We start from the raw sequence: 21,363 nt of genomic DNA, 5'->3' as shown, positions 1-21,363 counted from the left end.
AGGAAAATGGAGAATCATTGTATTATACAGTCATCCTCATAGGCTGCATGCTCAATGCTGCTCCTAAAAGGAACTGGCCAGGATAGAGTTCATGTTAACCGTGAGTGGTATTTCTTGGGAGTGAGGGGCAACCAACCTAAGGATGAATAATGTAAACCTTCCTCTCGCTAGCACAATGCTAGCCTGAGTTGTCAAAGCCAGAAGTGTGCTTTTTGAGCTTTTGTTTATTCTATTTAGGTAGAAAAAGAGAGGTATTAGGGTTTTATTTACCCTGTGGATAAGCACCAGATTCTTAAAGATGAATGATCACCTCTCAATTCTAGAGAGTGTCAGGGTGCAAAAGTTTCCCCACTCTCTGTCCCCATCTCCTGCTCAGATAACCTTCGATTTGGTCACTTTGGTTATTTTTCCTTTGGCACGAGGGATTATCACAGACGAATGTTCAGGCTGAAAAGGTCAACTTCTTACCAGTGCTCAGGAAAAAAAAAATGCTGCAATAAATAAATTATTTAAGAGGCAGCTGCTGCTCTCGCTGCCAATTTGATAGTTCAAACTTTGAGACAAACTTTGCAGCTGCTGCAGGTATAAAATGTGTGAAAATAAAGTCTTGAATTCATGTCACAGTTCTCCACTAGGGCTAGAGAAAGGAATCTTCCTTATACTGATAGCAAGGGAGAATGATACATGTAGGAACTGGGGGTAAAGGTTATTAGAGCTGGTACGTATTATACTTGATTGAGATCATGATATGCCTCTTAACACTCCCTGCAAAAGAACTGCAGTATCTGTGTTTAACAAATTATATTTATTTAAAACTTGAAAAAATTTTCAAGTTAGAGTGAGTAATCGCCATTTCAGTTAATTCCGGTTCTAGATCCCTGAATAGATCAAAGCCTGACCTGCTTCCCGTGACTGCTTTGCTCATTGTCTGTCTCCCACCTCTGGCTTAACATAATACCTTCAAATTCTTTCAGGACTGAAGGCACCAGATACCATCCTATTTCCTTTAGCTAGTAAAAGAGGAGAAATTTCACCAAAAATCCATTTGATTGCTTTTTCTCCTACACTGGTTATGCTTGTATACGTCATATGTGCAAGTCATCAGTTATTCCATGGGTTATTTGATCATCCATTCAACAGATATTTACTGAGCATCTAGTATATCCAGGCACTGCACTCGGTCCAGGTAGGTTTAGTTAAATAAATTTAAAACAAGACACGGTCCTTCTCTGGAGTGGGGAGGAAGGTGGTCAGACATTAAACAAACACAAATATATAAGTGCTCAGTGAGGTAAGTTCCAGGAAGGAAACGCTAAGACAGTAATGTGCTACAGTTACTTCCATTTCAAATGATTCCCGCTGATTACTTAACCTGATCTAGACACTTGCTGGTTTCCTGCCCTTTCTTCCGTCCTCATCTTTCCCCTCCTCCTTGAATGGTGAAAGCGGATCCAGAGATGCTTACCATTCCGCTGAAGGAGTGCCGCAGGAGAATCGCGTGGCCGTACAGCAGGGTCCTGTGGCCACCCCCTTGTGCAGCCTGTGGGGAAGGAGGGCAAGAAATGTCAGCACCGGCCAGGCATGGCCTCTCTGACGGCAAAGCAGCACAAGAATTCTTGGAAGACAGACTACAAAGAAAAGACCCATCGAGAAGCTCCCAAGGAATTCATTCTAGAAGCGAGTGGCCAGCCTACAGGCGGGGGAGGTGGGGGACGACTGGTGACCACAGCCATGCAACATCCCTGGGAGAGCGTGTGTGGGGCCTCTTCTTGAAAACAGCCCCTGCCCGGGATCAGCGGAAACCCAGAGCCGTTCTACTAGAGAAGCACGTAAATTAGATAGGTACTGCTTACCTTCCTTTGAAACTTCTCAGAAGCGTTCAGAGTGAGAGAGAGAAACAAATGTGATGTAACTACAGCCTAGCGACAAAAAGGCAGCTTAGGGGCAGGCATATGGTCACAGTCTGTGCCTTGTGGTCTTTTCTCTTCAAGGCACTTTTGCCTCCTGCCCACTCACGTAAACGGGTCCTATTTACCCACATTGCAGCAACGAGAGATGGCTCTGAAATCCAGGGCTTTAAAAGGGCAACCAGTGATGCGAGAATAGATCCTCTAGTTAAGGGTCCGTCTAGGTGCCCTTTCTGTGCCCCACCAGGCAGCTCCACTCTGGCTGTTCACTCAATGGCAGCCCAAGCAGCGGGAGAGGCCCAAGAGGAAGAGACAGCCCAACGTAAAGCCACTGGTGTCTGCTTCTTACTTTTCCCCTTATCTGATTGGCACCCCGTGATCTGAACTGAATAGCACATGATAGGAGACGAGGCTATTATGTTTCCAGTTATAGGTGAAAAGGTAACATGGAAAACTGAAATCTACAGAAAATTCTAGAATTTTTGGCATCAACATTTTCAACCTTTTACCCAAATCTCTCCCTGTCATGTTAACCTGCCCTCAGAGACAAGTCACATTTTTTTGATCACACACCCCTTTTAGGAAGAAATATTTGCGCATAGACCACCATCCCCAAATGTGGACAAAAAGAGAGTTCAAAGCCTGAGATTAAAATGAATCACAAACAGAAATTCTAACATTTTCCTTCCATATGCCAAGGGCACCTCTTATGCATCATGTATTAGAGCTACATAGCAGCAAGCCCAAGGGCTGGTTCGAGGGTCTGCTTCTCTCCTGTGTCGACCCCTCATCAGGGCCACGGGTGATGAAGGGGAAGCTGGTGGTGGAGAGAAGGCAGAGGTCTAGATGGTTAAGGCCTGAAGTAATTCTATTTCAACTCTATTTGGATTAACAGAATCACCCTGTCAAAGAGATGATTTTTCATGTCATACAAGGAGCCTAAAGAAAAGGAAAAAGATAAATGTGGTATCATGTTAAAAAAAAAAAAAAGCCGGTAACTATATATAAATGTGGCTGTGCTTTCTTCCCCACAGCTATAGAGATATTTAAACGCTCTCTAGACCTTAATACTACGGAAGGATTAAATGTTCTTCACAATATTTCTGAATTTCTTGAAACCATCTGAACTAACTTTAGTTGCTGTATTTACGAATGTGTCAACAGCTTACATTAAAATCAGTCACACTAAAGAATTTTCATTATCTTGTCAGACTCACTGACAGTTGCAATATTACAAGTTAATTAATAGCTCACGATGGCTTATATTGTGGGTTTATGCTCCCAGACTAGTCCTGTGCCTCAAACCGAACTACTCACTAAACTATACTTCCCATTGTTAACCATGGGTCACACCTTCCTTCAATTCTTCTTTGTTCCTGTCAACTCTGTGAGTAATCGTAGGTAAAGAGTCAGGAGTTGCTGACCCCCAAAGTGGCACTAAGGGTCCTGTGCTATCCTTCTCTGGCAATGCTGGAAACATCTCCTGGCTCTCATGTCCTCAATTATGATGCCAACAGAAAAGCAGAGTGACTTAACTACCCCTCTGGGATTGAAGGGAACGACCCATGCCAACTCTTCCCTCCACTAAGATCTCAGATGCGTGTGCACGTCAGCTTGTTAATACACAGGCTGCTGGACCCCACTCCACAGTGTCTGCTTTACTAGGCTCGGGGTGGAACCTGAGAACTTGCATTTCTAATAAGTTCCAGGGAAAATGACATTGATTATGCTGCCGGTCCAGAAATCACATTTTGAGGACCAGTGCTTTAAGGAATGATGGAGCTTCCGTGCCAGAAAGGTAACGGAGCTTTTTCCGCAGAAGCTTTTTCTTTTTTGCGGTATGCGGGCCTCTCACTGTTGTGGCCTCTCCCGTTGCGGAGCACAGGCTCCGGACGCGCAGGCTCAGCGGCCATGGCTCACGGGCCCAGCCACCCTGCGGCATGTGGGATCTTCCCGGACCGGGGCACAAACCCGCATCCCCTGCATCGGCAGGCGGACTCTCAACCACCGCAACACCAGGGAAGCCCTCTGCAGAAGCTTTGATAATCGTCATCCTGGTGAGAGCTATCATTGGCACACACCATGCCTCAGGTGCTTTACATCCATCGTAGTTCATCCTCCTAACTTTTCAAGGTAGGAATCATTTCATCCTCTTGGAACGTGAGGAATTTGAAACTCAGAGAGGAAAGGATCTTGCCACAAGTCACACAGCTGGATGTGGTGGTGATGGTGGTGGGAGCTGAACTCAGAGTTAATTCCAAAACCTGACTCATTTCACTGTACTTTTTACAATATATTCATTTGCCTACTGTGTACAAAACCAGGGTACGCAGCACCAGGAAGCATAGGATAGAAAGATACTTCCTCAGCTCCTTAATGAAGGTGAACTGATACAGTTGGAATTAAATGAGCTCTAACCACATGGCAGGCACATAACTACACTAAGTGCTGTACGGGGATCATCTCATTCTCTCTCTTAATTAGTGCTGCGAAGTAACCATGGAATTACCCCCGTTTTATGGAAGCACCAACGGAGGCTGCAAGAAGTAAAGTAAGTTGCTCAAAGTCATACAGGTTCCAAGGGCAAAGCTGGGATTTAACAAAGACGAGGGATTTAACCACATCCTCTATTGTCTCCCTCTCTGTATTCTAGCAGGAGACGAGGCTTGTGTATAAAAAAAACCATGTCACAAATAGAAATGACATCCCTGTTCAAAGAGGTGAAGACAAACAGCATTGGAATAGACCAGGAGGGTAATGAGGGTGTTAAGGAATTGCTTTATCAAAAAGGTAGACAGTAACATTCTAGTAGGACTGTTGATGTGTAATGATAATTAAAAAAAAAAAAAAGAGGAACCCATATAGGCAAAGCTCTGGAGGTGGGAGTATGAAGTACACGTGGGGACTGGTGGACAATTCACTGGTTAGAGTTGGGTTTGATGAAAGGGAACAGCTGGAAATGAGTTAGGACACAGGTACAGGCCCGTCAGATTATGGAGGGCCACACCTGACCGTTCCACAGCTAATGGGACACTGGTAGAGGTTTTTTTTTAATCATGTAAATGTTTTGTTTTCTTTTTCTTTTTTTTTTTTTTGACATCTTTATTGGAGTATAATTGCTTTACAATGGTGTGTTAGTTTCTGCTTTATAACAAAGTGAATCAGTTATACATATACATATGTTCCCATATCTCTTCCCTCTTGCGTCTCCCTCCCTCCCACGTCCCTATCCCACCCCTCCAGGTGTACAGGTACAGGCCCGTCAGATTATGGAGGGCCACACCTGACCGTTCCACAGCTAATGGGACACTGGTAGAGGTTTTTTTTTAATCATGTAAATGTTTTGTTTTCTTTTTCTTTTTTTTTTTTTTGACATCTTTATTGGAGTATAATTGCTTTACAATGGTGTGTTAGTTTCTGCTTTATAACAAAGTGAATCAGTTATACATATACATATGTTCCCATATCTCTTCCCTCTTGCGTCTCCCTCCCTCCCACGTCCCTATCCCACCCCTCCAGGTGGTCACAAAGCACCGAGCTGATCTCCCTGTGCTATGTGGAGAATGTCACAATCAAAACTGTCCCTTAGGAAGGTAACCCTGACTACAAAATGGCAGAAGAACTGAAGGCGTCAAACCCTAAGGACAGAAAAGATCATTCTCTCATTCAGTTTCCAGGACAAACTCAGGAGAGGATGTAGACCAAAAATCTTGGAGTCATCCTTTACTCGATCCTCCCTCTCTCACTCCACAGTCCATCCAAAGCACCTTCGGTGCCACCTTCAAAATGTATTCTCTAGCCGACTATTCAGTGTCCCACTGCTACCAGTGTGGTCCAACCTATTGGCCTGTCTCACCCTGACTATAACACCTCCTAACTGTGCTCCCTGTTGCACCCTCCCCGTTTATAGTCTGAGCTAACACAGCAGTCAGAGCCATCTGTTTAAGACTGTCAATCACCTCACGTTAATTTTCTTGCTCAGAACCCTCTCGATGGCTTCCTTTCACACTTAGAAATATGGACGTCCTCACCATGGCTTCTAAGGCCCTGCATCAGGAATTGGCAAATTTTCCCTATAAAAGACCAGACAGTAAATAATTGGGGCTTTGTAGGACGCATATGTCATGTAGTCTTTTTTAAACAACTTTTTCAAAAATTAAAAGCCATTTTTACCTAGAGGGCTGTACATAAACAAGCATAGGCTGGATTTGGCCTGCTGTTGCGATCCCTGCCCTACTCGATCTGGTTTCCTCCACCTATCTGACCTCATCACCTGCTAGCAGGAGGGTCTCCACCACTCCCTCTGCTCCAGCCCCATGGCCCTGCCTCTATTCTTCAGAATAGAGGGCCTTTGCACATACGCTTCCCTCTGCCCGGAATGCTCTTCCTTCAATATTCTCATGGCTCATTTCCATCCTTATTCATCTCTGTGTTCAGATATCTTATTAGAGAAGTCTTCTCTGATCATCTCTTCTAAAAGAACAATCCCCCTTACTTGATCACATTTTTTCTGCTTTATTATTTCTCATGGCATTTATTAGCTGATATATTGTTTTTGACATGTATCTCCCCTCCCTCCCTCCCCCTAGGACATAAGCTCCATGAGTCTTTGGTGTGTTCTCTGCCATATCAACATCACTTTTATCAGTGCCTGACAAACAGGAAGCACTCATTTTCATATTTCATCTTCCTATTTCCTGAACAAGTGAATAATAATTGGATGAGACAGTCCTTTTGTCTGCCTTATACAAATGGAAAAAGAGAAGCTTTCCTATGGTCAGCTTGTAAGCAGCGAGCTTGGATTTCAACTTGGGTCTAACGACAAATTCGACCAACTCTTTTCACTATTTGATGCTAATTCTAGATAACATTCCAGGAGATGCTATGCTACATAGAAGACTTCACGGGTCTGTTCCCAAGCGGGATCCAGACCTCAAGACTGTGAGACTTTATTGGGATGGCAGTCCTGCCCCTGCTGGGAGTGACCTTGGCTATCATCATTGGAAGAATGAGAATATATAGTACCACCTCGTGGGATGGGAGTGCAGCAGGGGGTGAAGCCAGCAAAGGCACCCTGATGCCATGTCCTGAGGAAAAATGTTCCACTAGATCATTAATTCAATCATCTCGTCTGTAATTTCAGAAGTGATTCTGTCACTGACATTTCTTTAGGAGGTTCCCAGAGGACACTGTCACCCAGTAAGCTAATCCCAATATGGCAACAAAGGAGAGGGGAACTCTGCTTCTCTCCAGCCATACATAAATGATTCATGACTGTCAGATCTCTAAGCCACCTTCTTTTATAATCTGGAACCCCAGATTCCACTTTGGGGCTCCCAGGATCTGGAAAGACTCCTTGTGGATCTAACATAAGCTGTGAAAGCTTGGGGGGCTACCTTCCTGGAGGGCTTGCAGGGCACGACATCACTTCCTGGGTGTGTACTTTCATTTTCTTTTCCTCCCCCACTCCCCTCCCTTCCACTCTTTCAGGCTATCAGAGAAAGAAAGGAGCCTTGCTAGAAGGTCACAGAGCAATGTTTCCTCCAACACGCTGGAGACCCTTTACATCGCCCAGGAGGTTTCCTTTGACACAAGCGACAACTAAATAACAATTATGCCATTGTTACTGTAAAAAAACAGTAACACCTAATAGCAGAAGCAAAAGCAAGTAACCTAGTATTTTCAGTTAGAAAACATAACGAAAGTTTCTATTCATAATTGCTACAAGATATTAAAAATTTTAGGAATTTACCTAAATGTTGAGCTAAACCTTCAAAATGAAACCACAAACTTCTGCTCTATAAAACAAAATTTGATTTGGTGAAACGGAAATGTGTACTTTGTTACAGAATGAAAATACTAGTATTTGTTAATGCTTGTTCTCCTAAATTTAACTTACAGACTTAATGTACTTTTAATGAAAATTCCAGTAGGGTATTTAGGAATTCAACAAGATCACTATACAGTTAATCTGCAAACATAAACATTAAGAAATTTATTCTGAAAAGGAACCAAGTTTCAGAAAATGTTACAAAGCAAAATTCATTCGTTCATCCTGGTAATGGTTCAAAAGAAGAATGTAGCACAATACAGACAGTCCATAAACAAAGCTGAAAGGCAGCATATGATAAAGCAGATTCTTAGTACAATGCGGGGAAGGCAGGATTATTAAGCAAATGTCTCTTTGTTTGATACGTGGAGAGCAAAATAGAAAAGTATTCCGTAAGATCTACAGGAAGTATAAAAGATAGATTATGGATGGGTAACAGGGTTAAATAATTTATTTTAAAATTAAACTCTAAGACGACTAGCATGTAATAAATAGTCCACATGCTTTTACAGAGCTAATACTTATCTATGCTCTGAAGCAACAGATAAGTTCAAAGGAAATAAAAAGACAGGATTTTACCAAGATTTCTAAACTTCAGAACAATGGAAACGTCGACATTTAACAGACTACAGAAATTCTTTGTATCGCTTTGACAAAAGGATTAACATCTCATTGAAATGTAAGAAAAAATCATCAAATAAAGAAATGGGCAAAGGATATGAATAAATGATTCACATCAGGAATAAAATTAAAACATATGGCAGAGATTTTACCTCTTCTAGTAATGAAAGCAATGACAAAGCAACTATGATGTATCATTTTTCATCAACTAAATTTTCAAAAATGGGGAAAAAGCCTTAATGCCATCAGAGTCGCAATTTAGCTGGTGCTACCCTGTAAGGTGGCACTGAATACAACTCTTTTGAAAAGCAAGATGGTAGTATATAAAAAGAGCCATAAAGAAGTCAGTAAACTTTGCTGTAGTAATCCTACTTCTGGGAGTAATTCAAAAAAAGTGAAAAGAGCATCGTAGTAGGGCAAACAAAGAACCCGGAAAGGACCTGACTATCCAAACGAAAAGTATTGTCTAGTGAAACATGGGGCTTCTTCAGGATGTTCTACCCTGCAACCATGAGAGGAGACAATTTACAGAGGCTACTGGAAACACAGAAAATGGTTATGGTTGACCATTGTGAAAAAGGCAGAATGCAAAATGCCTTCTACTATTTTATATATATATATATGCAAGAATGATAAGGAAACCTATAAAAATGAAATAGCCATTTGGGTGGTTGCAGAACCACTGGACTTTCCTTTTCCAAATTTTTCTTTAGCACTACTACCACGTGATCATTTCAGTAAAACGTCCGTGTGCCTGGGACGCAACTCCGTGCTGCATGTGTTTAAAACAATGGAGTGTTTTAAAGTGTTCTGTCTCTTCGTTAAAACTTCAGTTGCTCGAGGTGTGATTTATTTGCCAGAATCCTCTGTAAATGACTTCACCTGTCTGAAAGGTGGCTGGCAAGGCATACCTAGCATGCTTGCAGTTAGGCACTGATTCCAGAGTCTAGCCCTACCCTGGTGTTGGATAGAAAGCCCAGAGAGGCAGCCTTTATCCAAGACACCTCTGTCCTCCCCTGAGTTCCCTCAGGCCTACCCCAGACTCCATAGGGAAAATCTCTTGCCCAGGGAGTCACTCTCACTTGGATCTCAAACATCCTGGCTCTTCTGACAGCCTTTAGTGGATCCTTCACCTTGGATCCCACCCTTGTCCCTAGAGACATGGTTTCTACACTACTCCGTGCTTCCCAAGGCTGCCCCCACCAGCCATCAGATTCCAGGTCTACCTCCCCCAACTGCTACAAGCCATCACACCCTTCTGGCCAAATTCCCAAGACCCCACTCAAGCACCCCACTGTTCTAGGAGGGGTTGACAGATAGAACTGCATAATCAGTGGGACAGATGGGACTCCCCAGCTCAAATGGCACGACTGCTGGGGCACTTTCCAACCAGGTCTTGGATTGGAAATTCCTGGGAACAGAGACAATTTTCCCTCTTTAATGACAGTTAAAGTAGCATACTGGAATTTACAAAGTCCAGGGGTGGGAAGGCACATGTACAGATGACTAGTGATTTGGAGTCAGAGTCAGGGAATATGACAATAGCAATTCCATAAGCACTTTCTAGCCATCCTAACTCCCTCACTATGTGTGAATTCCTGAAGAACCCAATACAGGAAACAACTCTTCACCACCTTCTCTGGATCAGATACCCTACTCTTCAGCTAGGTAACTGCCAAGTCCAGCTTTTGGTTCCCCACTTTGGGATATAAAGACACTATAAGAAGTCTAAGGTATCATTCTTACAATTTGACACCTTGATTTTTCACTTATAAAAGGATGATTAATACGGATCTAAAACTCTTAGTCAAAGATTTCTGAGCCACTGGTTATACAGAAAGCAACAGTATCAGGATGGAGTTCCCTAATGAGGCTTCCTCTATAAGAAACACTTCAAGTGAGTCTGGGCCACCTCGACCACAACAGTGCAGGCCCTTAAGGTAAACACACACGAAAGGAGGACACATTCTTAGCATCCTTCATGGGCCTCTTGGGATACTGTTAAAAAATGAAGTCATGAAATAGAATTTTAATGAAGTTCAGAAAAGAGGAGGAAGTGCAGCGTCTGATAGCCCACTTCCCCACGTTCAGTGATCACGACAGTCTGCCCAGTTGCCCTACTGACAAGACAGACCCATGATTCACAAGCTGCAGGCACAGTACAACCCCAAAGAGAAAAGGTTAAAGCTGGGCTGCAGAGGGCCTATGGCAGAACTTGACCTCCCAGCAAGGTCAGCAGGGTGACCGTGACTCAAGGAGCCCGACCTCCCATGCCCTCAGTACTGCTCGCTCACCATCACTGCATATCCCAGGGCCCAAGAACAGAGTGATCAAAAAGCTGTGCACAAAGGCAGGCTAGTCTCTTTTCTTTCTTTCACTTCTTAAATAGAGAAAACACAGGCAAAACCCAAACAATCCATCCCCCCGACCATCGAGCACGGAATGCCAAATTTACCATTTCCATAGTTTATCATTCATTGAATTCAGCCAACCCAACCTCCTGGAAGCAACTAGAATTCTCCTTCCTGGGTGAGAACATTTTGGCAATCTCATTTTTGTTCAAGTCATTAATTTCATAGCCACATGGAAGTAGTTCAGGACAAAAGGATGAAAGGCCAGAGCCTTATGTGAGCAAATGTAAGCTCTGGGTCATGAGCCTTATCTGTAACAAGAACCTGCACAGCAAGGGGGTATTTTCTTCCAGGAAAGTGCCTACACGGCTTCTCTTTTGCACAGATGTGGCCGAAGGGGTGAGGAAAATCAGAGAGGTGGCTCAGATGACTTAGGGATAGCAGAGAAGCTGTTGTTATTACCCCGAGTTCATTATTTCCTGTGAGCACTTCAAGTCATGAGAAGGAAGAGCCTGTGGATGGTGCAGATTTGAGCCCTGAATGCACGACTAAAGGCAACTGAGGAATCTCCTGCCTTTCAAGTCTTTAAAAATAAAGGTCTCGGCTCTTTGAGAATGGTGGCCACATGCAACCATGTTCCCATCCCAACCCACGATGTTTGGGGAGCAAATTAAATGACTTTTGGAGGTTCCCACTCGGGCTGGGATTTTACAAATGCTGATTCTGAAACAGGAGGATAAACATTCTCCATTGAGGGGAAAAATGGTGGCCATTGGGACGCCTCCAAATTGAGCACGGGGTCATTCTAGTTGCACCTGTGCTTCTCTTTGCAGGTAGACACCACAGGGAAACCAGACAGCCAGGATGGCAGCTCGAACGTATTTCCTATTATGGTATCTTTTTTTTTTTTTTTTAATGGGTTGGTTGTTTTTTGTTTTCTTTTTTGCAGTAAGCGGGCCTCTCACTGTTGTGGCCTCTCCCGTTGCGGAGCACAGGCTCCGGACGCGCAGGCTCCGCGGCCATGGTTCATGGGCCCAGCTGCTCCGCGGCATGTGGGATCTTCCCGGACCGGGGCACTAACCCGTGTCCCCTGCGTCGGCAGGCGGACTCTCAGTCACTGCGCCACCAGGGAAGCCCCTATGGTATCTTTTAAAGGAGCAAATTGATAGGAGATATTTGTCAGGGTATTAAAGACATTTAGATTGATGACCTTTGAAAGAGGTGAAGCAATTATTTTCTTCTCTGAATTAAATTTCCCCCTTTCTCCTATAGCTGACTAACAAATTTCTAAGAATCTGACATTGCCAAGTTCATTCTCTAAATAAAAGGACCCTGTCAGCCAGATTTGTTTTCCAGGCACTGCTCTAGTTTTTATTTGAACCATACATCCTTGTCATTCATCAGGCCTCTGATGGGATGGTGGACCAGTGGCCACATAGGGTCAAGACTGAGAACTCTGCTCAACCATTTCCTTTCACCCAAGGCATCGTATAACAAATATTTCCTGCAAACAGTTTAACATCTAAAAGGTCAGATTACCTGGACATGAAAAATCAAATACTGTCTTTATCTACTATGTCTCTAGGAAAAAAAAAAAAATCACCATTCATCCTGGGAATTAACAAAATAGGCGTAAGTTTTTATCATAAAACCACTATTGAGTCCGACTGTTTGCAAACACCTCTACTCATGTGGGCTATAAGGAAGAAAATGAACTCAAATATATCTTGTTGTTTGATCTCTCTCTCTCCTGAACTCTTTAACCCATTATTTTTCTCTCCTGGATGTCCTTTATCAACACAACTTCTGTTTCCTTCATCCCTCTAACCCCCTTGCACTGTTCCCAATTATGATCTTGCTGGATAGAGATAAATTCATCCTGTTTTCTCTACATCCACAAAATAAGCCTAGGGTCAAGTTTACGTTTCCAAGCAAAACAAACAAACAAAAGCCTGACCTTTCCTTGAAGTATATGTAGTGGTCTTAGGTGGAGAAGCTGATTCTCAAAGAGTTCTGTGTAGGTGTGGGCCTGTGGATGGATAGAACAGGTGCTCTTCGTACTTCCTATGTGTCCGTGGACCATACACTGCTCGGAGGGCAGTGGAAATGGTTCTCCTGAACCTCTCATGGGTTGATTATACAGAAGTGCTCCTCAATCCCAGCTATCCCTCAGAATCATTGGTAGAGCTTTCAAAATGAAAACAAAGTGAGGAAAAAAAAAACCCTACAGCCCTAAAGGCAGGACCATTTGCCTAAGACTCTTATTTGGTAGGTCTCTGGTGGGTCCCGGGATCCTAGGTAATTCTAACGAACAGCCTAGCTTGAGAGCCACCACCCTTCCGGGACTTCCCCAGCCATACTGGACCCTTCATCTAGGTAACTGGTATGATGCTTACAGTCAGCAAGTATCGGGTTGGCCAAAAAGTTCGTTCAGGTTTTTCCATAAGATGGGACAAAGAACCCGAGCTAACTTTTTGGCCAGCCCCATATTTCCCCATTCTCAGAAGCATCATTCCGGACCAGTGGCTGATTTTCCTTTTAGCACTTCTCCAGAATCCTACGAAAGCAAAGAATAAACATGGTTGTTCCCCCTTGCCCTTGATAGCTCTAGGACTAGTGTTCAACTATAACTCTGTCTCTTAGCTCTACTGCCATGTATGTGACAGGTGGAAAGACACAAATTTCTACCGTAAAACCTGTGTGGTGAGGGCTCTATACAATTCAAACTTGGTAGAAAAAGAGTTCCAGGCCCACCACAATGACCTCTAGATCTCTACACCCATCTTCTTGGTGTCCAAGACCAGCTAGACCCTTCCTGTTCTGTGTCGCCTGCAATCTGGCCTTCCCTCTCCCACCAATCTGGACTTCATAAGGCCTGGGAAGGGATGAAGTTGAGGGCAAAAAGCAGAACAGATTAGGGGGGAGGAACTTTTACTCTTCATCTCTCACTACTTGGTTACCCCCTCCCCAATCAGTCATTTCCAGTCTTCTGTTCTCACTCTGGTTGCTGTGTCCCCAGCCATTAAGAGTGCCCTTCTGCATTCTCACTTATAACATTCCACTTTTTTTCCCTGCATCTGTAAGGTCTCTTAGAGTTGTTCTGAATCATCTAACACTTGGGCAGTGCTATTCACATGGCTGCTTTCAAAAGCCTAGCTTAAATCTAAGTGTTCTTGCTACCCACTAGTTCTGTCAAAGAGAAAAACTTCAGCGTTTTTTTTTTGAAAAAAATGTCTCCTCTGCTGATCTGTGAATGGAAGCCAGGACTTGGGTAGAGGAAGCACTATCTGATCTATTTTCTCGCCATTGTGAAGGGAGTAAATTCATCACACTGACATTGAGAGGATAACCAACTGGGACTGACAGTAACACCAACTAGAGCTGCAAGAAACCACAGCAAATCTTTGGGGGCAAGGGAAGAAAGGCACATTAAAATGGCCCCTGCTATCGATGAGAGGAGGAGGAGAGTGGCTGGCTCAGAAACACCAAGTATGGGTTACAATTTGAAAACACTTATGCCAACATAAGCAAAACTAAATCTCAGTTGTGCTCATGTTTGCCTCCTTCAATGGCTGGAGAAAAATCAATCAATCATTTCCCAGTGGGGTTGTGATGTGATGGTTAATATAATACAATGTGATGATCTGGTACAGAAAAGAACACTGCAAACAATGAATTAGCTGAAAAAGAAATAAAGAAAATGATCCCATCTACAATAACATCAAAAAAATAAAATCCTTAGGAATAAATTTAGCCAAGGAGGTAAAAGATTTTTACACTGAAAAATACAAGACGTTGATGAAAGTGAAAAAGACACAAATAAACGGAAAGATGTCCTGTGTTCGTGGATTAGAAGAATTGATATTGTTGAAATGTCCATACTACCCAAAGCCATCCATAGATTCAATACATTCCCAATCAAGATTCCAATGGCATTTTTCATAGACATAGAAAAAACAATATTGAAATTTGTATGGAACCAAACTGTATTACAAAGATACAATAATCATACCTTTACGGTACTGGCATAAAAAAACAGACACAGAGGCCAATGGAACAGAATTAAGAGCCCCAGAAGTAAATTCATGCATATATCATCAACTAATACTTGACAAGGGAGCCAAGAATACTCTGTGGAGAAAAGACAGTCTTCTCAATAACTGGTTCTGGGAAAACTGGATATTCACATGTAAAAGAATGATCTTACACCACTCTAAAATTAACTCAAAATGGATTAAAAACTTGACCGTATGACCTGAAACCATAAAACTCCTGGTAAGAAATGTAGAGGAAAAAACTCCTCGACATACGTCTTGGCAATGATTTTTTGGATATGACACCCAAAGCAAATGCAACAAAATTAAACATAAACAAGTGGGGCTACATCAAACATAAAAACTTCTGCACAGCAAGGCAAACAGTCAACAAAATGGGAATGGAAGAAAATATTTGAAAGTCATATATCTGATAAGAGGTTAATATCCAAAATACATGAAGCACTCAGACAACTCAATAGCAAAAAACTCCAAATAATTCAATTAAAACATGGGCAAAGGATGTGAAGTGACATTTTTCCAAAGAAGACACACAAAGGCCAAGTATATGAAAAGGCGCTCAACATCAGTACTCATTAGGGAAATGATATATCACCTCGTGCTTGTTAGAATGGTTATTATCAAAAAGACAAGAGATAGCAAGGGTTGGCAAGGATGCAGAGAAAAGAGAACCCTCGTGCACAGCTGGTGGGAATGTAAATTAGTGTAGCCACTGTGGAAAACTGCACGGAGGTTCCTCAAAAAATTTAAAGTAGAACTGCCATATGATCCAATAATTCCACTACTGGGTATTTATCTGAAGGAAATAAAATGACTATGTCAAAGAGATGTCTACACCCTCCATGTTCAGTGCAGCATCATTTACAATAGTGAAGATATGGAAGCAAACTAAGTGTCCATCAACAGATGAATGGGTAATGAAAATGTGGTACAATGGAAGACTATCCAGTCATAAAAAGAAGGAAATCCTGCCAGTTGCAACAACATCGATGGACCTTGAGGGCATTATGCTAAGTGAAATAAGTCAGATGAATACTGTATAATCTAATTATATGTGGACTCTAAAAAATCCCAAACTCAGGGCCTTCCCTGGTGGCGCAGTGGTTGAGAGTCTGCCTGCCAATGCAGGGGACACGGGTTCGTGCCCCGGTCCGGGAAGATCACACGTGCCGCGGAGCGGCTAGGCCCGGGAGCCATGGCCACCGAGCCTGCGCGTCTGGAGCCTGTGCTCCACAACGGGAGAGGCCACGACAGTGAGAGGCCCGTGTACCTCAAAAAAAAAAACAACCCAAACTAATAGAAAATGATATCAGATTTGTGGTTACCAAGGCAAGGAATGGGCAGTAGAGGAATTGGGTGAAGGTGGTTAAAAGTACAAACTTCACTTATAAGATAAATATGCCCTGGGGATCTCATGTACAACATGATGACCTTAGGTAACACTACCGTATGGTATGTTTGAAAGTTGCTACAAGAGTAAATTCACAAGGAAAAACAATGTTTTGTAATTATGTATATGAGGTGATGGATATCACCGAAACTTATCACGGTAATCATTTTACAATGTGTGTATGCCAAGTTGTGCTGTAGACCAGTGTTGTATACCAATTATATCGCAATTAAACAACAACAAAAAGAATACTGCAATTGATTTCTGCTCTTTATACTCGGAGCGATCACTGCTGACTGTGAATGATCTTCAGAAACCTGAAGAAGTAAATATGTTATCTAAAGAGTCTGCAGGGAGAGGGAAAGTCAGAGGACCAGACAGACTGTCTTGAACCAGAGCAGCTAAAAAATTCCTGGTAACTTATCACTGTCTAGTAATTAATCTGCATCTATAGCTGTTCACAGTAGCCGAGACTGCATTCTTGAGAGAGCCCGGGAATACCGCAGTCCTATTGTTTCTCCCACTGACATTGACTGAAATCAGCATAGCTAATAGAGCATGGATTTGTATATCCCTGTTGCCCTACACACCAAAGTGGCTGCCCAGAGGGAACAATGAACTGGGAAACAGCAGTGGCTCATTCTCTTGGCGACCCAGGTCAATCGCCTGGGGTCAGAGAAGTGTGGCTCCTGCAGCTCAGACCTCTCCCAGGCCCTTAGCATCACCCGGGGCTGAGGCCTGCCTGGGTGCAATATGGGAGTAGAAGAGGGAGTTGAATCCACCACAAAGTTTACAACCCTGAGTGGAGCAAGAGGTTCTGAAATGCTAGCATCTTGCTAAATATACACCCTCCATTTTCCCCATTATTGGAAATCTCTGGATGAAATTGGTATAGAAACATGTTATTGGACCCTGTTAAAGGCTGAGAGAAAGAATGTGAATTTGAGATATTGCATTACATCAGGTCATTTTTTCCCAAAATTTGTGTAAATCCTAAAATTGGATCAGAGTTTGCCAACAGTCCCTTTAGTAAGCTGATGTGGGAAAATCCCCATGAGGGCAGGAGATAAGGTAAAGTTGTCATGGTTGTAACATGGGGAAACAGTCCTACAAACTATTGGGGCAAAATGCCAGGTCCTCTGGCCCCTGGAGCTGTGTCCTGAACTGAACACACAACGTACTGAGTTAAATTAGAGAATCAGCACCATGGATAGCACTCTCTGATTGCCTGACTAAAGGTGTCTCAAGAATTACAATTCAGTTACTGGTATCCACTAATAAGATAAAATCTAGAGATTTTTGTACTCCAGCAGTAATTCTGAAGATTTCTAATACCAAGTCATAAACTTCAGAAAAGGGACAACTATTAAAAGATATACACAGAGCTAAAAAAAAAAAGGGATGAATTCAACTTACCTTTCTAATACCTCACAAAAGACATGCAAACAGGTGTTTTCAGGAGTGGTCATGCCATGAGTTTCCATCACTGGGCCCAGCACCAACCAGAGAGCAGGACTCAGGGGAGTCAGGAAGAGGAAACACTTCCTCAAGCAAATCCCCAAAGGCTGTTCTTCAGCAGAAGCCTGCATGGCGCTGGCCACACTGACACAGGCACAGCTCCGAATTCATGCTTAACGATAACATCCTGGCTCTCCTGCCCACCGCCCTCCACCTTATAAAAGCAGAGGAGCAGCAGAGAAATGGGGCAGGGAACCAGCCTCTAGCCGCACATCACTAATGAGATCGAAGCGGGTGATTCTTAATAACCTGCTGACTCCACATCTCTCCATAACAAAAACAAAAGAGGCACAACTGGTGCCTATGAACTCAGAGGCCTCTTCCTTCCATCACGGAGCTAAGACCTGGAGCTATCCACCAAGGAAGATGTGAATAACTACCACCAACAAGGGCACCAACTATCTGGGTTACAAAATCAAAATTTTTTTGTAAATAAGCCAAAACACATGTGTGGTGTTTGGCTGAAGCTACTTAGAACATGGAGCCCACAAGCTGTACGTGAGAATACGCCTTAGGGGTTCACAAGCTCAAGAACTGGTGCAATTTCAACAACAGAACCAAAACGGATCATCCACGGTTGCCAATCTTACTTTTTGCCCAATAAAGGCATTTATAAAAGAAAGAAAGAAAGAAAGCTGTCACTTACACTATCACTATAATTTTCAAAAAGAAAACACACCAACTTTATTACAGTTATAAAATACTAAAAAGGCTATAATCATTATGCTACATGAAATAAGCCAGATAGAGAAGGCAAATACTACTGTATGATAACACTTATATGTGGAATCTAAAAAACACAACGAACTAACAAAAAAGCAGCAGACTCATAGATATTGAGAACAAACTAGTGCTTACCAGCTGAAGGGAGGAGGGGCGATACAAGGTGGGGAAAGTGGGAGGTACAAACTATCGGGTGTAGGATAGACTACAAGGATGTATTGTACAACATGGGGAACATAGCCAATATTTTGTAATGACTGTAAATGGAGTATAACCTTTAAAGATGGTATAAAAAATAAATATTTTTTTAAAAAGGACATAATCACAGAAAATAAGAAAGGCAGAACTTTCCATTTATAAAGTTTGCTTAATGAAACAATTTATACATTGTCTTTATTTTCCTACTTTTCCTGATGACCTGCAGATTCTTCCTCGTGGGCAGACACCGGTCCTGGAAGAGCACCCTATGATGTCCAGGAGCCACTAATGTAGTTCAGAGGCCCCATCTCGCAGAGGGGTAGAACAAGGCCCAGAGAGCAGCGAGGCCCGAGCCAGAACGCCCAGCCCCTGCTGGTCCTGCACTTCCCTCCCTCCCATCAGATCCCCCCTCCCCACTCGGTACCAACCTAAGTCTCAGTTACAGGAGACGTCAGGTAAAAACAAGCGTTCTGCCTGTAGCTTTCCTCCTCTTCCTCTACAGAGCTGGAGGCCCTTTTACCCCATGAACTCCCTACATCTTGTTCTTATTTTCTTTCCATTTGATGCCATTTGGTCATTCCAGATCCTTCCATCGTAAAACCAGATATTAGTAATCATAGGATTGGGACACTGGCTACAGGGTTTTTTACTCCAGTGAGGATTAAAGCGCCAGTTGAGATAAGGGTTTCTCTGGAACCAAGTTAATTTTTCTTTACCAGAATTTCCAAATTGAATAGAATTTCATTAAACTTTCATGAAATGAAAATAAGCTGGAGTTTTTTTCTAGTTCACTGAGTTTTCCCTACAAATATATAATTTAAACTCTGGTAGCTATTAAAAGTAAATTACACGATCAAAGGAAAAAGCTAATAAATAACTTGAAAGGTTTCTCTTCTCCCAGGATTTCTTGAATTCCAAATGTGCTTCATTTTTAAAAAGGTAAGCAAGGCTCTTAAAATGAAAGATTTCCCCTAATTCAAATATCCCACAATTAGGGCTTTAAAAAATTTCTAAAAATGCAGTTGAAATTCATCTCTGCCCCCACCCCCCACAAACTAGTTATTAAAAAAAAATTCAGCAAAATTTCTCTTCCAAACACCTCACATAAGAATACAACTATTTACCTAATTAGTACGCACTGGAGAAAGTTTAAGTACTCCAATCCCGCCTCACTCCTCTAAGAAACTTTAATGAAGATGTTTAAATTTTTTTACAATTAAAATGTAAAGAGCACACGCAAACACACACACACACAAACATATACAACCACTGAAAACTACATTTAGTCCAGCCTTGGGGAAGACGCTCAAGCTTTCTAAGACAACTGAGGTCATTGTGACAGGACTATATTCACAGAGCATTTGAATGTCCATAGCAACAATGAGAAGAATTCCAGGGTTTGTGTAACAGCAGCCAAGCTATAGTTATCACATTTGCTAAATAACCCCAAGATCACACAGGCCTACTGATTTTAAGCAGGAGGTACTGACTTCAGAATGAAAAAAAAATTCCACCAAAGAAAAGGTCATTCCACTCAAGCTGAAACACTATATTCAGAAAGGGGGGATTTGATAGAGTCTGGAGCTTTAAAAATTAATTCTGTGGGTTCTTTACTTGAAAATGCTTCTACTCAGGATATGAATAAATGTAAAAAGCCAGTTAACTTTAATGGTTATTCTTAACTGTTGAAATTAACATTTGATTTTTTTCTGCTGGTTGACTTTGGGGATGTTGCATGAGAAAGGGAAAATATCCAACTAGCTTCTTCCATTTTTATTATGAATTCCAGCCTTCCGGAGGAGCAGAGCTGGAGTTGCATAATAGACTAGGCGAGTCTGAAGCACTGAGAAACTTGGAGTAAGGCAAGGTTGCACACTTCTGTCATCTCCCCAACTTGAACCCTATGGCCACAGGCCATCTAGACCATAGTCAGAGGGAAAAAGAATTTCAAAACAATTTTCAATATCTTGAAGGAAAAAAAAATGAGTCCACAGGCAAGCCATCCTTGTAATTTCAGAGCAGCAGTTTAACAAGCTTCTTGGCAACAAATTCCTAAGTGTGCAGCCACCTTTAATTCCACCAGATTGAAGTGTGTGGTGTGGTGGTGTTTTTTTAAACTGCAGAGGCACAAAGGATGGAAACTGTCCTGAACACTCACAAGCGAAAAGCCCAGCTCGTTACAAATACAGCTGGAGTCAGTTGTCCATGCAAAGTACACGTACAGTAAAGGAGTGAATAACATACCATTCCGAGAGGTCACTGAGTTAGCAAAATCCAAAGCAAAACAGTAAATGGATATTTTAGTGTGTGTCAGTCTTGCTGAAAGCTTTCAAGTCATTTGAGGGATCTGCTGATACTTACAATAGAGAAAGACCCCGATGGGAACAGAGGGTATGAAGTTCCTACCTGGTGAATAATTTTGTGATTTTGGCTAGAAGTAAGCAGTGGCGTTAGATGTTAAAGTTTGATTTTACTTTTCCAGTACTGTGCTGATGTCATCAAGAAACTAGCAAGCAAGCAACATGCTGTAGCCGAAATCTGTCTGCAGCACTTTTTTTTGTAATTACATTTATGCAAGAAAATCCACCCAAGGAAAATGGTCAGTACCCACATCAGAAAATTTGGAATTTCTTTTTCTTAGAAATACTGCAAACAATCAATTAGAGTTTTTCTTTTGCCAAAGAGGAGTTTTCTTACCATGAAGTAAGGTCTTCCAGATGGCAAATTTTAATGAGATATCATGTTATCGAAAGACCGGTTCAACAGTGAA

At 42.4% G+C, this 21,363-nt stretch overlaps 1 protein-coding gene across 1 annotated transcript in view; it reads right to left on the bottom strand.

The window, feature by feature from the left end:
• The window catches only part of RYR3 (ryanodine receptor 3), a 381,491-nt gene that overhangs the window by 300,853 nt on the left and 59,275 nt on the right, over positions 1–21,363 (bottom strand). The window contains exon 4 of the mRNA XM_024732458.1: positions 1,466–1,540. Within this exon, the coding sequence (XP_024588226.1) occupies positions 1,466–1,540 (75 nt within the window). The remainder of the gene's footprint in view (positions 1–1,465; positions 1,541–21,363) is intronic.

This window comes from Neophocaena asiaeorientalis, unplaced genomic scaffold, assembly GCF_003031525.2.
Source record: "Neophocaena asiaeorientalis asiaeorientalis breed wild unplaced genomic scaffold, Neophocaena_asiaeorientalis_V1.1 scaffold119, whole genome shotgun sequence".
In the NCBI taxonomy this organism is placed as follows: Eukaryota; Metazoa; Chordata; class Mammalia; order Artiodactyla; family Phocoenidae; genus Neophocaena; species Neophocaena asiaeorientalis.
This window is presented reverse-complemented; position numbering and strand designations above follow the sequence as displayed.